This window comes from Leguminivora glycinivorella, chromosome 2 (assembly GCF_023078275.1).
Source record: "Leguminivora glycinivorella isolate SPB_JAAS2020 chromosome 2, LegGlyc_1.1, whole genome shotgun sequence".
NCBI lineage: Eukaryota > Metazoa > Arthropoda > Insecta > Lepidoptera > Tortricidae > Leguminivora > Leguminivora glycinivorella.
Genome location: NC_062972.1, coordinates 24,031,608 through 24,057,016, shown reverse-complemented (window position 1 = coordinate 24,057,016; position 25,409 = coordinate 24,031,608). Strand labels below are relative to the sequence as shown.

At 37.3% G+C, this 25,409-nt stretch overlaps 1 protein-coding gene and 1 non-coding gene across 4 annotated transcripts in view; one reads left to right on the top strand and one right to left on the bottom strand.

The window, feature by feature from the left end:
- Positions 1-1,481: 1,481 nt before the first annotated feature.
- The window catches only part of LOC125236258 (lachesin-like), a 177,525-nt gene continuing 153,597 nt past the window's right edge, over positions 1,482-25,409 (bottom strand). For all 3 annotated transcript variants that reach the window (XM_048142958.1, XM_048142976.1, XM_048142967.1), the window contains 3 exons: positions 23,569-23,746; positions 10,257-10,393; positions 1,482-2,614 (listed from right to left, as the gene is read on the bottom strand). In XM_048142958.1, the coding sequence (XP_047998915.1) occupies positions 2,529-2,614; positions 10,257-10,393; positions 23,569-23,746 (401 nt within the window). In that variant the 3' untranslated portion in view covers positions 1,482-2,528. The remainder of the gene's footprint in view (positions 2,615-10,256; positions 10,394-23,568; positions 23,747-25,409) is intronic.
- Trnav-aac lies at positions 6,035-6,107 on the top strand. The gene has a single exon. It is a non-coding gene; the product is annotated as a tRNA-Val (tRNA).

Sequence of the window (25,409 nt, the reverse complement as noted above, 5' to 3'; positions counted from 1 at the left end):
GGGAAAAAATGTGCGCGCGACGAATGAGCTCGTAAAAATCAAATTGAGGGAAAAGAATTCTAATGGGTCGGCAACGCGCATGTGACACCCCTTGATTACGGTGACCGCTTTCCATCTGGCGGGCCGTATACCTGTTTGCCACCGACGTGGTATTAAAAAAAAACTTGTAACGCTGAAACAACCGTGTACGCTCGTAAAAGTACGGTAGTTTGTAACTGCCCTAAATATCATTTTTGGCAATGACATTTAGATTTTAATATATGCTTATGCAGATGACATTATTTCAGAGTTGAAAATTACATGATGTGCAAATAATTTGAAAACGTCCACTGCCCATACATTGATTTTTGATGAATTTCAAATTTATATTCAACGAACATGGTTTTCTGACACTAGGTAAATATGTATATTTAAAAGAGATATATTACAAGAAAGTTTACATGATTGGAATTCAATTCGCAAGTTCATATCATATCTATACCTATTATTATCTCGGCTACCGGTCATACAATTTTGCAGATCGTGACAACATGTCGTTGATTGTAAAAATATTTTTTTCGTCGGAGCCCCGCTACGAGGGGGAGTCAGTTTCCTCTTCAGGCCCCGTAGCCGAATGGCATTTCTACGACGCGAAACGAAAACGAAAGGCCGCGAAAGGTAGTCAGGCTCTGTTGCGCCAATTGGCTTCGTGCGAAGTGCATGGAGGGGGTAAGCAAAGCGATCGCAGTGCTTGCGGTGGTCAAAATCGACACTGATTGTGGTTGTCATCTATCAAAACTCATAAAATATAATACAATGTGTAATGTTTGATATGGGGCACCAACGTTGTTTCATTGTTAATTGTAAAAATAATGGCATAAATAGTCGTTGCACGTTCTATGCTTTTCTTAGAACACACTGGAAATTGGATCAAAGAGCTAAATGGATAGCTACCGTGAAAAGAAAACGTAAGTGTTATGTCAAAACAAAACATTATAATAAATTATATTTATAGCTTTGTTCACCTAATATTGTTTAATACGCTGTTAGTATTTTTCCTACCGTAAAAGATTATGCTTAAAGATTCAGGCCTGGCCTGGGAATAGGCCCGTGTCGGATATTTCTACGGCCGCGGACATGACTAGGTGCTTACGTTTAGACTTGTTTTACTTTGGACTATATGGAATTAACGGGACGAAGGTTTAGCGAATACCATATCACTCGTTCGTAGAACTTCCACCATTACTCCTATGTTCTTCAAGATTCCTTATATGCCCTGCCAGCACCAATTTATTGCCTCTTTCTGTGGTATGGGGTTGGAAGTTTATACCGTGAGTAATGCTTTGGAAACTGGTTTTTATTATTATTATGCATGTCTGTATAATCGATCTACCTAAATTACACTTGAAATAGTAGCTCTTGTTATTGGATTTATTTAAAATTAACGAAAAATCGTTAAAATATATGTTTATTTACATGTCATTTTTTGACATTTTCCACTTCAAGTTCACATGCCAGTGGGCGTAATTGTCGTGCACGTAGCCAATACGCAAGAGCGCTAGAGATCGATATCTACGAGCGTTTCGTTTCGTGAGCGTTTGTGCCATTCGGCTACGCACCCAGGCATCTACCTATAATATAAACCCGAGAAATTGAGATATTTTTTATTTGAAATAAGAACATTGTGGAAATTACACATAGTTCGAATTAAAACAACCAGATTGCTCAACTTATCGGATTTCGCCAGCAAACATACGATTGAATGTGACTACTCAAAGCATAACACAGCTGCACTTGCGCTCAGCTGCTGATATAACCATAGAACACAATATAACGGATATATTCATAAAAAGATATAGTTCAGCTTCAATTCTGTTGTTATACATGTGTACGAGTATTACGAGTAATGCTAGATTTTATTTTTATTTCGCATCAATGCAGGCGATGCAGGTCACTGCAGTAGGTGCAAATTCGCCTCGTATCAAAATAATGAGCACGTCCCAAACATCAGTTCACTCAGCTCTAGCAGGAAACAGTTCTATGGAAAAAATAAACAAATACAACAATTTATTTAATTAATAAATCGTTTGAGTAAAATTTATATAGGAAAAATTGCGCCGAAGTTTAACGAACTCACACACAGTTTTGGTATGCCATTGTTTCGTTGGGTTTTATTTTAACCATTGTTTTATTCGTAATTATTTTCAATCGTATTTACATGTGAACAATTAAATTGTTCATAATAAAATTGACAATGTGACCAGTGTGTTATTTGCTTTGAAATTAAACCCATCACTTTTCTATCAGAATTTACACAATTTACGACTTCTTGATATCTCGAGGATAATCGCATACCTATGCTAAGTAGCTCGCACGTGTACAGTAATTTTGCTACAGCAGTAATTTTCCGGCATCAGTGACCGTAATGAACTTTGTGATGACCATAAAATGAAAGGAAGTTAATTCCAACCATGAACCACGATAGTCCTAGCGATAATCATAGAGGTGTGAGGTCACACGGCGCGCGTCCACCACGCGCCGGCCAAGTGTCAGCTGGCGAGCGCGGCCAGCAGCGTCAGCGTTGGATGCGAGAACGCCACCGACCCGCCTCGCTGCATCGCCAGAGGATTCTCGCCTGTGAACAATTAACAGATTTAATGCACTCGCTAGCGGTCAACCGCGTCAACGGCAACTACATATTTACATTTTAATATGCAAAACATTAAATTTTGTACACACTCAAAACCACAAAGGTTAAACTCGAAACCACGGCCTATTCGCGGTATTCAAAGGAATGTTGCTGCGGGCGGTGAACCGCCATGTTACCTACATATGAAAGCTGCCTGCCACAAACGGCTTCTATCGAAACAAGGAAATAAGATAATTCCACGGTTTATTGTGGTAACCAGTGAAGTAATTATTAACAGAACAGTTCTGGTGCAATTTCTCAGAATAATATATGTACTTAATTTAAACACGACAGTAAATCACGTCTCAAATTAACTGTCGAGGCGAAAATAGCTCGTTCCCTTTATACTCTGCGAATTCATACTCCGCGACGTTATTGCCCCCTTGACACCAATAAATACAACTCGCCTACTAAAAATTCGCAACTTTCATGTATTTCCATAATTAATTTTTGATTGTCATTGTTTCCGGTGTCATGGAAATAAATTGCTTATGTTTTAAAAATCAATGAATATTCAATGTGGCCCAAGTCAGTAAACAATTTTATCAGTAGGATTTGAAGCATGCTTGGATAGACTACATTTTATACTTTCTTATTATATTTATTGCTATTTTACGTAAGGACATCATCAGGGCTAATTTTGAACAATAATAAAGTTTAAAATGTCAAAAAATTACGGAGCAATCTAATGTAGTTTCCGTATCATCTGCGACATCTACATATCCAAATAACAAAAATAAAATGCGGTGCGCGCACTGGTGCGAGTAAAAAAAGCTCCATGCAAGGTAAGTAATTTCAGACATGTTTCGATGATTCATTAGGTTTCAACTTTTAAATTGTACAACAGATTATTCTCTACGAAACAATTCGTAGTGAAAGTAAGTGTAATGTTCATCGGAATAGCAGATCATTGAATCATTTGTTTGCAGACCTACACATAAAAAGATTTCCTATTCAGCGGCTTATGGAGTTATGTTGAGTCAATACGCGGAACAATCACTGAACAAGTGGACGAATAGTACAAAACTGTAGCATTTGTTACAGTCGAGTGGCACTACGTCCACTATTCCTTTCAGTTTGTTTACTGTGGCTGAATACTGCGTAATACATAAAAAAATAAAAAATAAAATATTCTTTATTGCAACTATAAGGTTACGTGTATATACAAAATTGGTCCCTGGCTCTCAAAGTAGGTCTCCCTGTGTCTCAAGAGCCAGTTTCTTCCCGTTTACAATCAGGTGTAAGGTTACAATATTTTACACATTTTGAAAAAAAAAAAATATATATATATATATATTTATATATTAAATCTCACCTATAACTAAAGTTAAATTTTATATAAATGAAAGAAAAATAGGATGTGTGTGTGCGCGCGTGTGTGAGTAATGTGTATGTGTGATTTTTGAAATGTGTGTGTTTGTGTGTGTTGACGTGCGCGTGTGTTATTTGAGACTTTTCTAGACAATGATTTGTAGTAATAATTCTGTATCGTTATAATTTAATGTTTTTAACCAAGTTTTAATTTTGTTTTTTAGTTGAAAGTTACTCATGTTATTAATATTAAGAGTCTTGTTAGCTTTATTGTACAAGTATGGAGCCATAAATGAAAAATGCCTTTTAGACCATGCACTATTACAGCGCGGAACTGGATAGTGAGCTATTCGTTTATTACTTAATGTTATAGTAGGAGCTATAAGTCGGTGATATCTTCGTAATATTTGATAAATAAAGAGTTTGCGTACACTTAATACTTCTGTCATGGTGAAAAGTAAATCAGTAGGGTATCTAAATGGAAGATGGAACATGACTTTTAAAACTGCTCGTTGTGCACGTTCAAGCTCAACCAGATGTGATTTGGATGCACCGCCCCAAGAACATATGCAATAACTTAGGACACTTTGGCATAGTGCATCATATGTCTGTAGTAAAAGATGATGGTCAGCTACCATTCGCAAGTTTTTAAATATAAATATTAGTTTTCGGATTCTATTGGCAGTAGTAGATATGTGAGGACCCCATTGCAACTTATCGTCAATGACAACACCAAGATATTTAATTTTAGTCACTCTAGATAAGACACCACATGACAATGAATAAATTAAAAAATATGAAAAATATGACGTTTCCATCGCTAGAATACTTCCTACAAACTTCACTAAACAATCGCTAATTATTTTATCAATGGATATCGGCAGCGATATTTATTAAAAATATCATGCAATGAATACTGGTTGAACTGAAAAGATGATTAAAGTTTTTTAAATATAGCTATGTATTGCGATCAACGATCACGCATGTTTAGTATTATAAATATTTTCATTTTATTATAATAAATTTGTTTGTTTGTTTGTTTGACGACCGGTCTGGCGCAGTGACGACCGGTCTGGCGCAGTCGGTAGTGACCCTGCCTGCTGCGCCGCGGTCCCGGGTTCGAATCCCGGTAAGGGCATTTATTTGTGTGATGAGCACAGTTATTTGTTCCTGAGTCGATCATGTATATAAGTATTTATATATTATATATACGTTGTCTGAGTACCCACAACACAAGCCTTCTTGAGCTTACCGTGGGCCTCAGTAGTATTATAAATATTTTCATTTTATTATAATAAATTCCACTTGAAATTGAAAATCCGACAAATCAGTACTTCTAAAAATAATAGGAATACGAAAGCTGTATTACTTTTGACAATGTACTAATGCGGCCGCGGTCATTGGAGCTGTCAATTATGTTTATCAAATTCCTTTGCAGTTATTGTGATGCTGATGAAGCAGTAATAGATATCATATCACAAACGTAAGGCATTGATCATCCAAATGGCACACTTATTTCGTATGTATTAGGTACATCGTAAATTTCTCTATAATCATAAAAAATATGGCTTGTCGTTCGTAGCGCTTCACAAGCTGCTCATAAAACGGTGTAAATACCATCAAATCCTAAAAATCAAAGATCTGTGAATGCAGAATCAATTTTCAATCTCGCCGAGCGTCTTTCATATATCTGACCTATTTAAGCATTCTTCGATATCACGGAACCGATGAAGCGAATAATGACTCTTTTCAGAGTAGGTAGGAGTACACGACGTAGGTACCTAATGTTTTTAGATGTATTGGTGATATCTTCCTTCGAAGTCGCTTATCGACGATTATTGCCATGGCGTTTGTATTATTGTTTTCTTTTTTTGATTGGCTACTGATCCGAAGATAAAGTCTTTTCTGAATAAATTTAATTCCCAGAATAAAATTTTAACTTCTGATTAGTAGAAACGTCTGCAATCGATGCCACTAGGCTTAGAATAAATTTAAAAGTATAAAATGTCTGCCTTGGGTGAGACTTGAACTCACGGCCTCTGGCTGTGGCCATGGGCTCTGGTGGCTCAGTTGGCAGAGCGCTGGAGTAACGATCCAGAGGACGTGAGTTCAAGTGTCATCCAAGGCAGTCATTTTCCACTTTTAAATTTATTCCCATAATAAATTTAAGAAATATAACGGACTTGCGGTAGATGTCGCTAGTAGCAGTCCAATTGATATTATGGTGGAAATATTTGCGGCTTAGGGTAAGGTATTGGTGGCTCTCTTAGCAGAGTTCCACCAAAGGCAGTATTTATTCCGCTTTTATTCTGATTTTGCAGACGTGTCAACTTGTTAAAAATGCCTGATGTTTTCAAATGTTTAATAGTAAAATTACGTAAGATTAAGTAATTGAGACGTTTGGAATCAGACACTATCAAACATTACTGGTGCAAGTAGGTAATACAAATCGACATTTTTGTAGCAAAGGAGGTACTACCCAGCTACGTAGATTAAATATTGTAGCGGTAATGATTGTTACATATCTAAAAATAATTGGATTCCAAACTGTTAGTTTTATTTCCTCGCTAATATCTATGAACTTCGTAATCACGACAGGAATAAGGCAGCCAGCATCATTTAACATTTTTATCAAGAAAATAAACAGATATGAATGAAGAATATAGCTGTACCCTGCAGATATAGTCCATATTGTCAGTGCACATACTTGAATTGCACTCGCCCCGACTCCCGACGCCAATTTTAAAATACCCACAGAAGAAGTCAAATTGGCCGAATAATTTAAGTACATCAACCGTCTAGTAGTGGCACTCTCATTAGGGAGATTGTGTTTTCTAATTATAAATAATTCAGTCGGTAGATTAATATCTAATGACTTAGGAATATTAAAGTTGCTGTTCCACATATTCCTCAATTTTTATACATGTGATTACTTTCTTTTGGCTCAATCATTCAATCAATGGCTCTCCATTTTCTACCCAAATACCACTAAATATTACACTACTTATTATAAATTCAAGAGCTAATAGCATTCACCGTACTTATAAAAAAGGTTTTTACAGAGTTTCAGATTTACGTGAAGGGTAGTAAATTTAGAGCCCAGATAAAAGTTTGTAATGGCCGAACCTGGCTTAAATGTATTTTTCCCCTCACTAGCTCGGAAACACGAGTTTTGTCCTTTAATAGCAGCGGGTAAAAACGCATTTTATCCACTAGTGGGTAAAGTAATTTGACCTTGAATAAAGTCAAATTAACTGCTTTAAAATTGATAAAAGTAGGTGAATCTAGTAATAAAGATGATTTACCACCTGTGGAACTACTGGAAGCAGTGATAAACGCATCTTTTGCGTTGTAGTTTCCTCGCTATAGTGAGGGGAAAAGTTTTGTGTTACACTCGGGTGCAAATGTATTTTACTTCTCGTGTGTTAAAAAACTCGCAAGTTCCGGATTCTATTCTCAAACCACTCGCTTCGCTCGTGGTTCAACTATAGAATCCTTTCACTTGCTCGTTTTTCAATTCCACACTCGGTGTTAAAATACAACTTTGCCCCCTTGTATAACAAATAACTATTATTATGTTCTCTTTTTAAAATACAGTAGGTAGCATTAAAGATTAGAATAACAGATCGGATAAGAGCTATATACTTAATACCATTTACTTACTCGTAACAAGAATAATATTATATGTATTTGTATACATATATGTATTTAGACAACCAAGTCAATGAAGCGAAAGAGCTTTCCTTGAGCAAAGCAGACGGAAATCCGTGTCCTCTGCGGGGTCTACCTATACCCTTTGTTCGGAGCCGTATGTTCCATTTATGTATAAAGTCTGTAGGATGAAGCAAACACACTTGTTACATCGGATTTAAATTCAAAAATATCTAACTCAGTGGAGATAATGGCAAGAGCTTAGTCCCTTAATAGAGTTAATAACAACCCAATATTTTCCATAAACTGTTTTTTTTTTCATAAATAACCGTTAAAAATATTTCTTATCAAATTGTTTCTTCTAACTTCTAACACTTGAACTAGTAATACAAAAAATATGAAAAAAAAAATAAAGAACTGAATATTAGAGGTTGAATAATTTTAAATTACCTACGGAACCCTGATATGCGTAGTTCGACACGCACTTGGACCATTTAAACTAAAACTACGGTATAATATAATAATCTGGATATCACATTTAAATCAGATTAAATAATCTGCTCGGTGAAATCCAAATTATTTAAGATACTCGGTTCTCTTTTCAGCACCCAAATCATGTCTGAAAAAATCACAGTGAAGAACTTTCTCAAACATTCTGCGAATATTGCCTAAGCCGGGGGAGGCTTCATCGTAAATTCGACAGGCCGGGAAAATACAAATTCCTACGATAAAAATACTTGCAAACATGCTTATATTAACACTTTCGAAACCGGGCTCTACGCGGCGCTACGACATTTTCGCTACATACGGGGAAACCCATGTAATCGGCTACGCTTCTACGAGCGGTGTACCCGACAGTCGGGTTCTTGGTAGCGAAAGTGTTAATATGCGGGAGATGCCTTCGATCCAATCGGCATTTTTAGCGTGGCAAGTGACAGTCACCGAAGGATTTGGGAATATTTCGTTAGGTAGTCTGATTCGTGGCGAATTGGCGATCCTCTCGTCTCGTCTCTTGAGTTACGAGTAAAAATGAACATTGCACGACATTAGAATTGACAACGTTTCAAAATTTTCAATGTCCCTAAATCGAAAACCATTTCGAGATATACTTCTGTAGATCACAAAAATATATTTTTTAATATTTTTTTCCTTATTTTTAGTAAATATTCTTAAAAATAGTTTAAAGGGGAAGTGACGTTACATAGTTGAGTCAGACTATTCAGAGCTGCCACTATAACCAAAAAAATCTATAAAAATCTATCGGAATATATTGAGCATAATATCCAACTTATGTAGGAATCGTTGGATTCATTTCACAGTTCCCAGCAGTGTACTCACACAACACAACAGTACAGTCGCTTGTTGGATAGTAACTTATGTTTGGCGTGTTCCAAACTAGTGATACAATCAGCAGTGATAAAGATACTGTGATAGTCCTCCAAAAATGTACACAAATGTCAAAGCATGGGAACAGTTATTTCTACAGTTGATTCCATATGCTGATGCCCTGTCTTATCCTATATAGTAGTAGATCGTAACAGAGGAGGAAGATCAAACTTATAACTAGGTTTTTTTTTGTAAAAAAGAAGCAGAATACCTAATTCACATATTAATATATGTTTGTGTTTGTTCATCACTAGATTCAATTCTTTTTATCCAGTACATTACGCGCAATACGCGCATTCATACAAGGAAGAAATAAATCTTCTAACGTGAGGTAATTTGGAATATCTTTTATAATGGCTTAGCTTATCTTCGCCTCGGCTTGTTTTTGGTCATGAGTAAGCCCAGATATAGTAAAAAAATGGCTATAGATAGAAAGTGCTGTCGATTCTAACCCAATACTTATTCTTAAATCATCCAATACTTTTTCTGGAACCTGGCCGAGGCGTTCTAGCCAAGCGCGCAATCGTTGACGTTTCGTAGTTTTCCTCTCTATCGCCAGAGAGAGAGAGCCAAATGCGTATCGTTTGCCACTGAGCGTCAAGAATTGTACGTTTGGCTGGAAGCCCAGTATCATTGCGGCATAGAGCACATTGTCGCAACAGTATCATTGCGGCATAGAGCACATGTTTTTTACTGACATAAGGATGGATGTGGGACGGATAGTCTATGCCGCGGCGACATAATCTTCCATCTATCATATGCTAGCCCTGCAGCATAGAGGAATAAGTAAGGGAAGAGTTGTAACTCCATACATCAGTAAATGCGGGTTATTTGTATAGGCATAGTTAAGTGACATCTAGCGACAATCACGCGTCAAATAGCGTGAATTATCAGTACTACTACTCGATACTAAGTGGCAACTGTGTCTCGTCTGCCAAAAATTTAATATTAGAACAATTTACAACTTATATTACAAGCAGAAGGAATTTAAAACAGAATACTGATTAATACTATTGTAATATTAGCTAAAAATTGGTGAGCATTAGACTTTTCGTTCGTCGCGACATCTATTGACAAGTAGCAGTACTGATAATTTACGCTAGTTGACGCGTGATTGTCGCTAGATGTCACTTAACTATGCCTGTACAAATAACCCGCATTTACTGATGTAATGGAGTTACAACTCTTCCCTTAGTTATTCCTCTATGCCCTGCAGCTACTTTGTTCTAGAAGTAGTTACCTCTGAGCACGTGCACGGAGACGGCAGAAGCGGCGACGTCTGCGAGCGAGCAGGTGTAGTTGCCGGAGTCTTGCCGGTTCGCGTTGGCGATGTACAGCCGCGACAGCGCTCCGTTCGCTGTCGCCTCGGTTTTCACACTGTACACAAACACATTGGTTAAGATCTTATATTGTGTAGTTGAATAAAAATTGTGGTGAATAATGACGCAATTTCATTAGCCGATAGGGTCCGCATTCGGGGTACGAGAGATTTCTGGAACGTGTGCCACAGGGCCCGCATTCGGGGAATTTAAAATAGTAATAATAACTTTCATTGGTTGTTATCTCGCCTGCGGGGAGTCCCCGTATGCTGCATAACGACCAATTAAATTGCACCAGTTTCATTGGTTGTTACCTCGCCTGCGGGGGCTCCCCGTATGCTGTATACCGAACGAGTTATCGACTAATGAAATTGCGCCGTAACATAAAAACGATTTTCATTAGAATGTTGAAAAGAACTCTTCTTTGATGGAAACTTTCAGCTTCGTTTTTTTTATTATTACATACATACATACATACATACAATCACGCCTGTGTCCCATGAAGGGGTAGGCAGAGCACATGAAACTACTCAGGTTTCAGTGCCACTCTTGGAAAATAAGGGGTTGAAAGAAAACGAAACTGTGACATTGCAGTGACAGGTTGCCAGCCTCTCGCCTACGCCACAATTTAACCCATATCCCACAGTCGCCTTCTACGACACCCACGGGAAGAAAGGGGGTGGTGAAATTCTTAACCCGTCACCACACGTTTTTTATTATTATTATTATAAATGGGCTTATTCTTGGCCACAGGCTAGCCAAAGGCAAAGACTTGGCTTACGCTGGATTTGTCAAGTTCATAAACTCGTGGCATTCTGTTTTCGTTCCCCACTCTTTATGCGTAACTTTTTATTTGATCATAATATGAGTTGTTTTTCCTTTTTTAACCGCCTTCCAAATCTCAAGGGAAGGGGTTCTCAATTCGTCTGTATTTTTTTTTAATGTTCCTCGATATCTCCGTCGTTACTGGACCGATTATGAAATTTTTTTTTTGATTGAATGTATATGCATACAGATTGGTCCCATTTTTCTCAGAACCCAGTTCTGGTGGTGGGATCCTGGAGAAATCGAGGGAACTCCTCAAATCTGAAAGGCATATATATGGTGATTTTTGTGTTTTTAAAGGAACAGCATGCATTTACGTACGGAACAGTGACATTTGGTGCAGTGGAACTCCTGATGATGGTCAGAATGGAACTCCTCAAATCTGAACGGCATACTTATAGTGACTTTGGTATTTTTATAAGAACAGCATGCAGAACAGTGACATTTGGTGCAGTGGAACTGCTGATGAAGAGTGAGCCGCCCCTGGTTAGAGTTCCGTTCTGATAATCATTCTCATCTGTAAGTACTTCACAATCATCCAAATTTCAAAATTGGTTCAGAAATGACGGAGATATCGAATAACAAACATTAAAAAATATACAGACGAATTGATAACATAATCCAACATTTGAAAGTATTTATCACCAGAACCCCAAAGGAAGGCGGTTTTTTTTTCTTAAAAATTATCTTAACTCGGCTCATTTTGATACTTGTTGACATATTACGATAATGTGATATTTGATAGAATCAAGTTATTTATGCCTATTCTATAAGACCCACAGTACTGGCAGTCGAAGGAACCATGTCATATCTTGTATTTGGTGTAGCAACCGATTTTATGGTATGTTTGTTTATGAGTTTGTATGTCAGTGGGTCAATAACAGTTCTCATGTAAACATAGAATAAATTCCTAGTATATCTAGTCGGTCCGTAATCAAGGATTCTATAAAATCACGATCTATATATTCGATCGTTTATATCACATTTTAAAGTATAATTACGCTTTTATTTAAAATTTATCAGCAAACAAATTTGTGAGAGAACTTATAAACCGACTAAGAACACTTTGTTGGTTTCCTTGTGCTAATTAGTGTCAGGCCTGTGGGATGGATAAGAAAATTATTGTGGGGGATCCCACGGCGATGACGACGAATAACGAATAATAAAGACGATTGGACGAATTGAAACTTAGAAAAAAATAATGAGACAATCCAAGACAGAGAAATGATAGAGGACCATGAAATAAAGATGTAAACAAGCTCTTTGATGATTTTTAACAACTATCGCAATTTTACGAAGACGTCCTGTGTCCAGTAGTTTAGATTTACGGAGTTGCGGACGATAAACGCCACTCAAACTATAAACTACAATGTTAAGAACCAATCAAACCATGCAACCTAAATTGCTGAAGATTCTTTACAATGGCATATTTGCGAAGAAAGTTTATTTCGATGTCTATCATTGAATTAATCCATAGGATCAGATCTGGGGTTACTTTGCGAAAATTCATGATAATCAAAACCAAGAAGATTACTTTGCTAATCCGCGAACTAATAACGTGATACAAGTACGTGCTAGTCAATCAGTTATATTTTTTACTTGCGAATTTTACATGCAATTAATGTTCCTAAAATAAATTCGCAAATAATACAACAAAACCACCACCAAAAATACAAATTCGGTGTTTTGCCCCTCTACTAGTAGAGATCACGAGGCCTCAGAAAAGGCTGGAGATATTGTCGGTCCGGGATCAGGCAACAGGCTAAACTGACGAGAATGGTTGGCCATAATGGTTGCTCAGTGAGGCAGTAAAATTTAATGAACAAACTTTAAAAGTTTGACTTACTCTTTATGAAATCAATTTTTAAAATTAGAATAGAAACAATTTTCAGAACCATTATTGCGTAATTACGTGTATCATTAAAACAATTAAATAGGTAATCGTTTTTCCTTCATTACTTTCATCAGTGGCTTTCGTGAACTTAATTGTACCTATAACCTCCACGAAAGGTATATTTACCTTTCCTAAAATAAAAGCACGTAATAACAAGATGTCATCGTGAAAAGGGTATACAGAGGTTGTTGTTATTCATAAAGCCAACTTGTCGCCCGTAGGCCAATAAAATCAGAATCACGTGGATGAACTATTTTCCTGGAATTTAGAAATAATTTAAATATCTTACTCGTATTTTGAATCTAAAGCGTGTACAATACGAGGTCGACATTTTTTTTTCTTTTTGCAGATTTTCACTTGTAGCTAGAAAACAGCACCTACTTCCAACAAGATAATAATGTGTTTTATGTTGAAAAGACTTACATTTAAATACAATTAAGTGGAAAAGCTGAAAGGAAGTTAGAAAACGAAAAATCACAAAACTTAGATTTTAAGCATTAAAAAAAAATGCTTTCTCACTCTCAGTATCTGATCCGATAAACCTTACTGATAGGGCTATATTTTTGGCTTTTTTAGGTTCGCAAACCTATTGGTGCGCGTACTCTGATTACACGCGCGAATTTAGAATAAAACGAAGTTCAGCTTATATCTAAATTAATTTCACAGAAATCTTTTGTCATAGGTATATTATGTACTTGCACTTGTAACATTTCGACCCTTGCCACCGTGATCAGATGGCCGAGCGCTATAGGCATGCGTCAGTGGTCCAATCTGGACCTTTCAAGTTATATAAGAGATCTTAACTTAGTCGGAAAAATATTGGGGCTCTTTTTCTCCTTTTGCGATCTGAAAGTGCTCATGATTCTGAGTATAAAAATATTCAAAAATAAAAAGGTGACATCGAGAACAAAATAGAAAAAATCAGCCCGCTTACTTAGCAGAATGATACTCTTTCACATAACAGTAAATCACTAGGTTTTCTATTCTCTGTGTCCAGGCAAAAATACATGACAACTATTTTCAATCGAGATAATAGATCTTATGAACAGGGTTAGACAATAGAGTTTAACATAAAATGGTTTTATCCACTCAGGTGTGGGATTCCGGAAGGTATTCAATTTAATTTCATTCATTTCAGTTCTCAGACTAAGGCCGAACATTTATAGGTACTGTTCATTTGTTCAATGTATTTATACTGTATCAATAAAATTATACATAACATTATAGGAAACCATAGTACCTAGCGGCTAGGCTAGGTCTAGGGCTCAGGTGTCGTAGCCGAATGGCATTTCTGCGATGCGAAACGAAAACGAAACGCCGCGAAAGGTAGTCTGGCTCTGTCGCGCCAACACGCAAGAGCGATAGAGATAGATATCTACGAGCGTTTCGTTTCATGAGCGTTTCGTGAGCGTTTGTGCCATTCGGCTACGTACCCTGGGCGGAAAAGAACCGGCGGCTTCAGCTAACTAAACGTCCTGGACATCTACCCCATTCGGTAACTACTAAAGAAGGCTTTCAGTTTTCTTTTTCTACTCGTCGACTTTAATCTGTCAATTAGGACACCACAGACTAAATTATACGTGCTGACTTTTCAGTGTTGGATAGTCTTTGACACTTAGTAAACTATAATATTTCATTACACTTCACTTTAGTTAACTGAAAAAATTTCAAAAATAGAACTTCATACAAGTTCTATACTAATTTGCGATACCTGGTAAAATTGTCTGCATCTGAAACACATTTTTTTTTAATCTATCGCGTTATCGACCAATCTGCACAGACGGTTATTACAAACAATTGGTTGCCAAGTAATTCGATGTTGATGCAACGGTGAACGACGCCATTAACACTAATTCAACTTGAATAATGATATTTTTCGTCCACTGATGTTGAAGATGATGACTCATAGAAAAAGTATTGTATACAATAGTGATATAATTAAGCTTTTCACTCTCGTACCGTACTATTAGGCCACTCAGCAAGCTTTGTGGCCTAAACATGGTACTCGACTGAAAAGCTTTGTATTATATCACGATTGTATAAAATACTATTGTGTATGTGACATCTATAATTATACTGATTATATGACAGTAGTATTAATACAACTAAGCTATTTTTAATGAGACTTAAATATTAGAATTGTTGATTAAATCAACAGTATCGTGATTACCTAGCATATTACATATTATTCTAGATTTTTTTTAAGGTTGTTATCGTATTTGATCACTTCAATGCCATTTAACTAATAAATTATTTCATCAAGGTCACCTTCTAACAAGGGTAAACACGCTCCTAGGTCTAGGTTATTTTCTTAACGACGTAAATAAATCATAAAATGTTGTTTGTCCCGTATAAAACAATATGTACTCAGATGTACAACGATATCGGTTATGAGTATCGACGAAACTTATGTGGGTTAGGATAATGTTAGGTATATAGGTCTGATCATTCTATATCATTATACTATTTATAGCATCGTGTATACTATTATTTACGCACGTTTTGTTGAGTCCTGGGTGTTTTCTATTTATTTAAGTGCTTGTTGTCTCAGTACCACACCACAAGCCTTCTTGATTTTACTTCGGAACTTAAATCTATAATTTTGTATATTTACTTTTATAATTAATATTTGGTGTCAATGAACAAACTGAAAAGATGATGACAAAGTATATATATAACTAGCTTTTACCCGCGGCTTCGCTCGCGTAATAAAAGTATTCTTATTGAAACGTTTACAAAAAATAAGATTTTCATTTGGATCCGTAGGTTTCTTTGTAGGTACATCTGTCCGCGATTATTTCGATTAAGGTAAAGCGGGGCAATTCTCGACTGGAGGGCCATTGTAACTGATCTATTTGCTGTACGGTCCGGTTTTGGCTGACTGTACCTTACACCTATTGTTTTTAAAGAAATTCTTGCAATGATTGTAGAATTGTTACACAGCGACCACAGCGTAGGTAGTAGCAAGTAGTAGGTACGAATATGTATGTATTTTACCTTTATAAATATTTATACTGGGGAAACTACATACAACCCACATAGCCAGTATCTCGACGCTATGGTCGGTAGGGTAAAAAGTACATTTTGCTTATACAAACATAACGTAAACATATAAAAGGCAAGCAAACAACGATCTTCTTACAGCACATTGAATGTAATAGTTATTACGGATGCAGGATACTCGCCGATGCCTACTTACTAATACCTTCCCACTGAGCCACCTGCATTTTACACTGCCTAGATATCGATTGCCGACCGATTGCCCCGTCCCTATCTCTATCTTTGTCCTCGTCCCTATCTCTATCTTTGTCCCCGTCCCCGTTCCCGTCCCGTCTCTGTCCCCGTCCCTCCCCTATCCCTATCCCCGTCCCCGTCCCCTATTTTTATCCATATTTCTATCCCTATCCCTATCCCTATTTCTATCCCTATCCCTATCCCTATCCCGATCCCGATCCCGATCCCGATCCAGATCCCTATCCCAATCCCAATCCCAATCCCAATCCCAATCCCAATCCCAATCCCAATCCCAATCTCAGTCCCAGTCCCAGTCCCAGTCCCAGTCCCAGTCCCAGTCCCAGTCCCAGTCCCAGTCCCAGTCCCAGTCCCAGTCCCAGTCCCAGTCCCAGTCCCAGTCCCAGTCCCAGTCCCAGTCCCAGTCCCAGTCCCAGTCCCAGTCCCAGTCCCAGTCCCAGTCCCAGTCCCAGTCCCAGTCCCAGTCCCAAACCCAATCCCAATCCCAATCCCAATCCCAATCCCAATCCCAATCCCAATCCCAATCCCAATCCCAATCCCAATCCCAATCCCAACCCCAACCCCAACCCCAACCCCAATCCCAATCCCAATCCCAATCCCAATCCCAATCCCAATCCCAATCCCAATCCCAATCCCAATCCCAATCCCAATCCCAATCCCAATCCCAATCCCAATCCCAACCCCAACCCCTACCCCTACCCCTACCCCTACCCCTACCCCTACCCGTTCCCGTCCCGTCCCGTCCCGTCCCGTCCCGTCCCGTCCCGTCCCGTCCCGTCCCGTCCCGTCCCTGTCCCTGTCCCTGTCCCTGTCCCTGTCCCTGTCCCTGTCCCTGTCCCTGTCCCTGTCCCTGTCCCTGTCCCTGTCCCTGTCCCTGTCCCTGTCCCTGTCCCTGTCCCTGTCCCTGTCCCTGTCCCTGTCCCTGTCCCTGTCCCTGTCCCTGTCCCTGTCCCTGTCCCTGTCCCTGTCCCTGTCCCTGTCCCTGTCCCTGTCCCTGTCCCTGTCCCTGTCCCTGTCCCTGTCCCTGTCCCTGTCCCTGTCCCTGGCCCTGTCCCTGTCCTTGCCCCTGTCAAATTATCATGCTAGGAGGTGAACTTTGAAAAATCCTTTCTTAGTGCTCCTCTAAGGAACTTCCGTGTCAATTTGAAATCTCTTGAACCAGAAGTAAAGATAAAAACTAAAGCTATACTTATGGCTATTTTGGATATTTTAACCCCATTGCACAACAACAGGGGAGAAAATTTCTTTTCCACCTCATTAGATTTTAAAATCGTTGTATTTATGATGATCAGCGACCCGATAAACCATAAAAACGATACCCATATTGTGTTTTTGACTTTACCCCCTTTGCACCCCTTTAGGGGTCAAATTTTCAAAAAACCTGAAACATGTAAATACAATACAATGACTAAATAGTCATAATATGTCTTTAGGAATCCTCCTGTGAAGTTTCGAATAAAATAGTCAAACTAATCTTGTTTCCCCATACAAACTTTGAACCCCCATTTCACCCTTTTAAGAGGAGAATTTTGAAAAATCCTTTCTTAGTGCTCCTCTACGCCATATAAGGAACCTATGTGCCAAATTTGAAATCTCTAGGACCAGCGGTTTCGGCTGTGTGTTGATATATCAATCAGTCAGTCAATATCTTCTTTTATATATTTAAATCCCATTGCACCACAACAGGGGAGAAGGTATTTCACTTCCGCCTCGTTAGATTTTAAAAACGTTGTATTTATCGTGATCAGCGACCCGATAAACCATAAAAACGATACCCATATAGATTTTTTGACTTTATCACCCCCTTTTCACCCTTTTAGGGGTTAAATTTTCAAAAAACCTGAAACACGTATTCAGTCATATGTCTTAAGGAATCTTCCTGTGAAGTTTCGAATAAAATAGTCAAACTAATCTTGTTTCCCCATACAAACTTTGAACCCCCATTTGACCCCCTTAGGAGGTGAATTGTGGAAAATCCTTTCTTAGTGCTCCTCTACACCATATAAGGAACCTACGTGCCAAATTTGAAATCTCTAGGACCAGCGGTTTCGGCTGTGTGTTGATATATCAGTCAGTCAGTCAATATCTTCTTTTATATATTTTTTTGATATTTAAACCCCATTGCACTACAACAGGGGAGAAGGTATTTCACTTCCGCCTCGTTAGATTTTAAAAACGTTGTATTTATCGTGATCAGCGACCCGATAAACCATAAAAACGATACCCATATAGATTTTTTGACTTTATCACCCCCTTTTCACCATTTTAGGGGTTAAATTTTCAAAAAACCTGAAACACGTAGTCAGTCATATGTCTTAAGGAATCTTCCTGTGAAGTTTCGAATAAAATAGTCAATTTAATCTTGTTTCCCCATACAAACTTTGAACCCCCATTTGACCCCCTTAGGAGGTGAATTTTGAAAAATCCTTTCTTAGTGCTCCTCTACACTATATAAGGAACCTACGTGCCAAATTTGAAATCTCTAGGACCAGCGGTTTCGGCTGTGCGTTGATATGTCAGTCAGTCAGTCAGTCAGTCAGTCAGTCAGTCAGTCAGTCAGTCAGTCAGTCAGTCAGTCAGTCAGTCAGTCAGTCAGTCAGTCAGTCAGTCAGTCAGTCAGCTTCTTCTTTTATATATTTAGATATAGTTGTTATGTAACGAATACGAATGTACATAAACAGTCAGTAATTAACAGTGGTAATTGTTTTTATTTACTTACTCTTGGAAAACTCGTAATTCTCGTAAATATAAACTGTAGGTAATCATTAATTCCAAAGATGACAAATTACTACAGAGCTTACACCGTGTTAAATAAATGCTCAGGCTGGTGTTAATTAAACGCCTTAACAGATAAATTAAGGGGTTGTTTCATACCCTATTCGATTTCGTTAGACCTCACTGTTGAAATGTTAAAACATGTTATCTTAGCGGTGCGGCGGACGTCGGCATCCCTACAAAGCATAAACTGGAATAAATTGCATACTTACACTAAAGAAAAGGCGACCACCAAGTCCACCGAGTGGTCGAGTGGTCTTGTAGCAAGGACGTTAGTCGCGTAACCTGAAGATGCGGCTTCGATTCCCGTCTCGGCCAATAGTAGATTTGGCCAATTTTCATAATTATATTTTATACTGAACATTTAAGTATTTTACAGGTACTTAATCAGTAGAAGTATAATTTAGAATCCATGTACTCTTAAATATTTTGTACGAGGTGCCGACCTCAAGTGCTTAACTCTTAAAGTAATTTGTATGACCCGCAATAAATCTTTAAGGCAATCCAAACACAGAATGAAGGCAGTTAGCACCCCATAAATTTAATTTCAGATAAGTTAAATGAACAGGGGAATTTCATAGGCTAACACAATACAAACTGTTTGTGTTGTTACGAATATAAAGCGAGTATTATAATTATCTTCTTGATCTTAACAAGAAACTAGAGCATGACGGGGCCTTGCGTTGGAGGAGTAATATAATAGGGTGATTGCTAGAATTATCGGCCCACACAAAGTAATTGGCCACTTTAACCACGTGGAACTTCAGTTACCTTGAAATTATATGTCGCCGGTCCCAAGTAACACTGTCGGATTTGCGAAATGACTACTTTCCAGCAGAGCCAATCAAAGTTTTGCAAACAGGTTTTTGCTCTATAAAATTGTCAAATTATGATATTAACCTCTCGTATGCTTAGGAGCAGATCTGCTCCATATTGTTTCAACTTTAACATGTAGTTATTATGACTAATATATTAATGACAATTTTTTGACAGACGCATACGAAAGGTTAAGTTATAAAATTTAGGAATAGTTACTATTTTTAGGTACTCTTAAGATGTGCATAAGTAAAAATAAGAAAATACTTGAGGAAACCTCAGAAATAGTACAACCGACATTCTTGCTAGGAAATTATTAAACGATTTTGTCGGATGTGTCACATACTACTTTTTTGTTTGGACATGGTTCATATAAAATGGTCGTATGTGTCACTAACGCCTTTTTTTATTGGACAATAGGTAATAATATGGGTCGCATGTGTCATTTACGACTAAATTACCTGTGTTGTGCATTTTCTTCTATAGTGGTGAAATACGACAGCTAGATGTTGTGGTTTGTGTTTAGAGTGTGTGAGCTCGCGAAGTCGGCGGTTATCCATACAATATTGTGGGTAGTGGCACAAACGACCGCGTCGCCCTACCCGCGCTCCCGCTAACATTGTTACAACGCGACATCCGACATTGTAAACAAGACGCTGTGTAAGATACGACGTTCTTGTGACATATTATTTCGGAAAATAGAGAGAAATGTAAAATTCTGAAAATGTCATATTATAAATTTGGATGTTTTAAGATCATTAATGCAATAAAATGAAAATGACGATTTTGTAGATCCGACAGTGTTACTTGGGACCGTCGATGTATATCATACATTTCTACATAATTGTACCTGGACGCAAAAACGACGGGGTGTTATAAGTTTGACGTGTCTGTCTGTCTGTCTGTTTGTCTGTCTGTGTGTGTGTCTGTCTGTGACATCGTAGCTCCCGAACGGATGAACCGATTTAGTTTTTTTTTGTCTGAAAGCTGAGTTAATCGGGAGTGTTCTTAGCCATGTTTCATGAAAATCGGTCTACTATGTCGCGGTCGGGGTTTTTTTCAAAATTTTGTTTTTGTGGTTAGGTTATTTCCACTGTGATGTTGAGTTCTACATGTATCCACTGAACACGTCTATCATATTTAACCGGCGGACACTCTATTTAACAATGCAAACATTGTATAACATGGAAAAAATGGACCACTTACATTTGGTCCCCTGTCGAGATTTACCCCGCTGTACCTTAACTCGTATTTTTGATAAAAACTAGTTTAATTTTAACTTCTTAATAGAGCTGTTGCGATGCAAGTAACATAAACCTTTATACAACTACGACGCTCGGATAGTAATATATCTTTCATTTCTGAATATATTCAACTTATTTGCAAAGCGTATTTTTCTCAATGCAAATTCCAACTTTACGACCTTACGTCTGTGTAGTACAGTCGAGTTCATAAATATGTGTACATTTCTTCATCTTAACTGGTTGCAATAAGGTGAAAAAATGTACACATATTTATGAACTCGACTGTAAACAGTTCGCTGTTTCCACACACACAACCAGCACACTCAAGTATAAAGAACGCGAACGCATCCATATATAGCAAACATGTCAGTTCCATCTTTAGCAGGAACAATGGATGTTGCTGGCATTTGTGCTTCAAACAATGCACTGACTTTACTCCAACTCCCGCATCGAAGTTGTAACGTGTACAATACAATACATTTTCAATTTAAGTTCGGAATTAGAAAGGCACTGAAGTGCATGGATTGAGATTGAGTGAGTACTGAATGGTGACAAGCTGCAAAAAAAGTACTAACTGAAAATAGAGTATTGAAATTTTCAGCCTTCGGGAGATTCTACAATACAATGACGAAATGAGATTATAAATTGGATCGGTGATACCTCTAGTTTTTTTTTTTCTCCAAATCGGTTTCGTGACACTTACACATGTAGGTATAAATAAATAAAGGGTGACCATTTCCAATATTAGACCAGACATATTTCAATAAGTGCTCAATTCAAGCTCTGAATACTATGACCGTCACCAAAAAAGTTAGTTTTGTCATATTTACAAAAATACCAGTTTTTTATTGTGTAAAGGCCTGAAGTACGTAATTGGATATATTGAACCGTTTGACGGACGACCCTTGTTACTGTTTTTCGGAGTGAATTTCTCCGAATACCTTTACTATTTTTTATTCATTGCAGCGTGAAGTTTGATTAAATAGAAACGTTAAATTGCAATCTGTGTAACTATATTTTTGACGACAGTATGAAAAAATGGATCCAATTATGTCTCGTTGCGAATCTAATATTCCAGTATGAAATAAATCAATTTATTTGACCGCCTCTTTGTAAACATTTTTTTTCACAAAGAAGCTTTGATTTTCAAGTGACGGAAAGTTTTACTCCAAACAGTGAGCGAGTATTTAATCTCATGTTGAGAAATAAACAATAGATGTAACACTTTAATAATTATCTACTAAGTATATCGATACACGAATTACACGATGAATGTGATGACATAGAGCCAATTTCGAACGAAATTTGATTGATATTATCGCAGTAAAGTATTAACTTTAAGTGTTCCTGATTTTCCATCGATTTTTTTTCGTTTGAAACTTTCAACTTGTAAGGTCTATAGCTTATTATAATAATTATAATGCACTTAGGTCGTTTTATATAGGTACTAACTAAATTATTGACTGCAGGCCTGAATTAAATGCAACCTAGACCTTTTGTTATTATTGCACTAGAAACACATTTAACGCACAAAATGCCATGTAAGTATAACAGAATATAGTAATACAATTTTCAATAACATAATCCTTAAAAAATATACCTATTGAGAAAAGTCACATTTTTCGCTTTACCTTTGGCATTTCTTTTTACATACTTACATAAACAACAACATAAAATTGCCCGGGGCGCTTGACTGTTTACAACGTAGTGTGATTCAAACCGGGTACCTACTTAGAAACATCAAGGTTTCTTTTAGCTTTTTGGAGGTCGTATATGCGGCCATTTATTCTTACGTTTTTAAGCAATTACCTTATGGCAATGTACTATATATAAATATTAGGCTCATTTCTGCCACGTGAAAGCTAATTAAGTTACCTACACAGACAATCTTCTACATAGATAGTCTTTCTAATTCATTTTCTATAAATTAATCTGGTAAATTAGTTAATAATTAATTAGTAGTTAATACTGAACGAAATATCGTCACTACGTTAAAAAAAACTTCTGCAAATGAAGAAAAAAATTAGTAAGTATGTATGGAATGCCTTTTTTTCAAGTTAGTTACGATATGATATAGGCTGGTTTATTTTATCATACCCGTCCATAAAATATTAACAGTTATGAAAATTCAACCTGTGAATTGTGGGATAGGTTAACACAGACAGACCTAATAAAGCACTCTTTTGGTGTCGTAGTTGGGAAACCAGGCTCCATGCTTCCAGTTTACCTGCCTGGTGGACTGAGAGATATCGCTCTTTATGCACCTCCCCTAGTAGAACAAGTAGAAGTGTGGGACCGACCTGATGCCTCCTCTCTTGGTGTCGTAGTTGAGCAGCCTGGCTCCATGCTTCCAGTTGCCTGGTGGGCTATGAGACATCGCTCTTTATGCACCTCCCCTAGTAGAACAAGTATAAGTGTGGGACCGACCTGATGCCTCCTCTCTTGGTGTCGTAGTTGAGCAGCCTGGCCCCATGCTTCCAGTTGACCTGCCTAGTGGGCTGCGGGACCTCGCTCACGATGCAACGGAGCTCTATGATGGAGCCCTCTTTGTAGAACTTGTCTTGAAGCGGACGACCTCGCTCGTCAATTATTTCCACTTTTGGTACTGTAGACAAATATTGTAATGATTAAAAGCAAAGCTTGCGACAGAAACTCAAAACGTATATTTATTCGAGGGGCATAGTAGTATATGTGTATTTTTTCAGTAATTGCGTACATGGAATTTCAGTTTCATTATTAAATAAAACAACTGAACGCGATACGGCGATCTGCCACTTCAGGGAATATTTTAAACCTAATTAAAGTATGGAGTTGCGCACTACAACATTAATCATAAATCATGATACATATGTATCATGCGTTAAAATGTAGGTATGTACCTACATTTATTACTCAACCATGTAGTTGGTAACTAGGAGAGTTTTTAAATCCATCATCAAACTAGACTAATTTGAGTGGTCCTGACAATCAAGACTCAAATCACATAGGTAGCAAAAAGAAGTTAAGCTTAGGAAACAAAAACAGTGTATTTATTTTATTCAGCGGGTTTGCATGAAAAGGCAGGGTAATCCGCTACTACCACTCATTTACACGTCGCCATGTTTGAACAGTCTCCGTCATATATATGTATACAATTTAGCAAGTTTCTTTATTATATTACGCATACATTGATCAGGGCTTTTGGGTACAGAAACGTTAAATAAGTCAAAAATTTGGTTAAAACTAACAACAGCTAAATAGTATTTGTAACATTTCTAAACATATTATTACGATTGTTCGAAGCTTATATAGGTACATACATACTTAGCTTACTTACTAATTTTAATTCGTCAGTTTTTGGTAATTATGTCACTGCCTACATTTACAAATGTAATATTATAAACAAATTTATAGATAAGTTAATTACTTATGTAAAAAATTAAGTAAAAACTAAATTGTATTTGTGGTAAAAAAAGTAAACGTAAAAATTAGACAAAACTTGAATTATTTACGTATATACATTCAAAATGGAAATATTATCAAACAAGATAAAAGCTTTGATTTTCAATTTTCCACATCACTATGCAAAGTGAAATTTGTTTTTATAAAATAAATATCGTTTGTGTTTAGTTTTTATTACGTAAATGAAACGTAACTTAATATTCTTTGAATAAGTTTCAGTTCTATGACAAATAATTACGACTTGAGATTGAACAAAACATAATTTGAGTAAGTTGTAGTTGACGGCTTTGGCTTCAAATCCACCATCTATCTATCGTAGGCCACGTCTTTACCTTTGGCTAGACTTTAGCCAAAAGTAAGCCCATTTATTATTTAAAAAAATGTATTATATATTAGTCAACTCTTTATTTGGTAGACGATTCTCAAACCGCGAATGGCAATCTAATAACAAAAAGATGAGCCCGCAGGCATGTACAATTAATTGTACATACTCGTATTTGGACATTTTGGCAACGCGTATACCTAACGTTGAGCTTGGCACAGTATCGTGGGAGCATATACAAGATATATGACGTATATCGTTTTCTCATGCATGCAAATGTTGGCGTTACGCTGATATAAAATATGCAAGCATTATGGGAGAACTTGGTGGTTGTTTTTTCAACGGTTATATGAGTTTTATGAGTGAGATGGAAGAGTTAAATTCCTGATAAAACAAAAGTTAGACCCGACTCATAAATAGGTATTTATTACTTACATACGTTTTATTTAGATAATGGTATTTCATTCACCGTATATTGTCAAACAGGGACAAGTAATAAGCAATC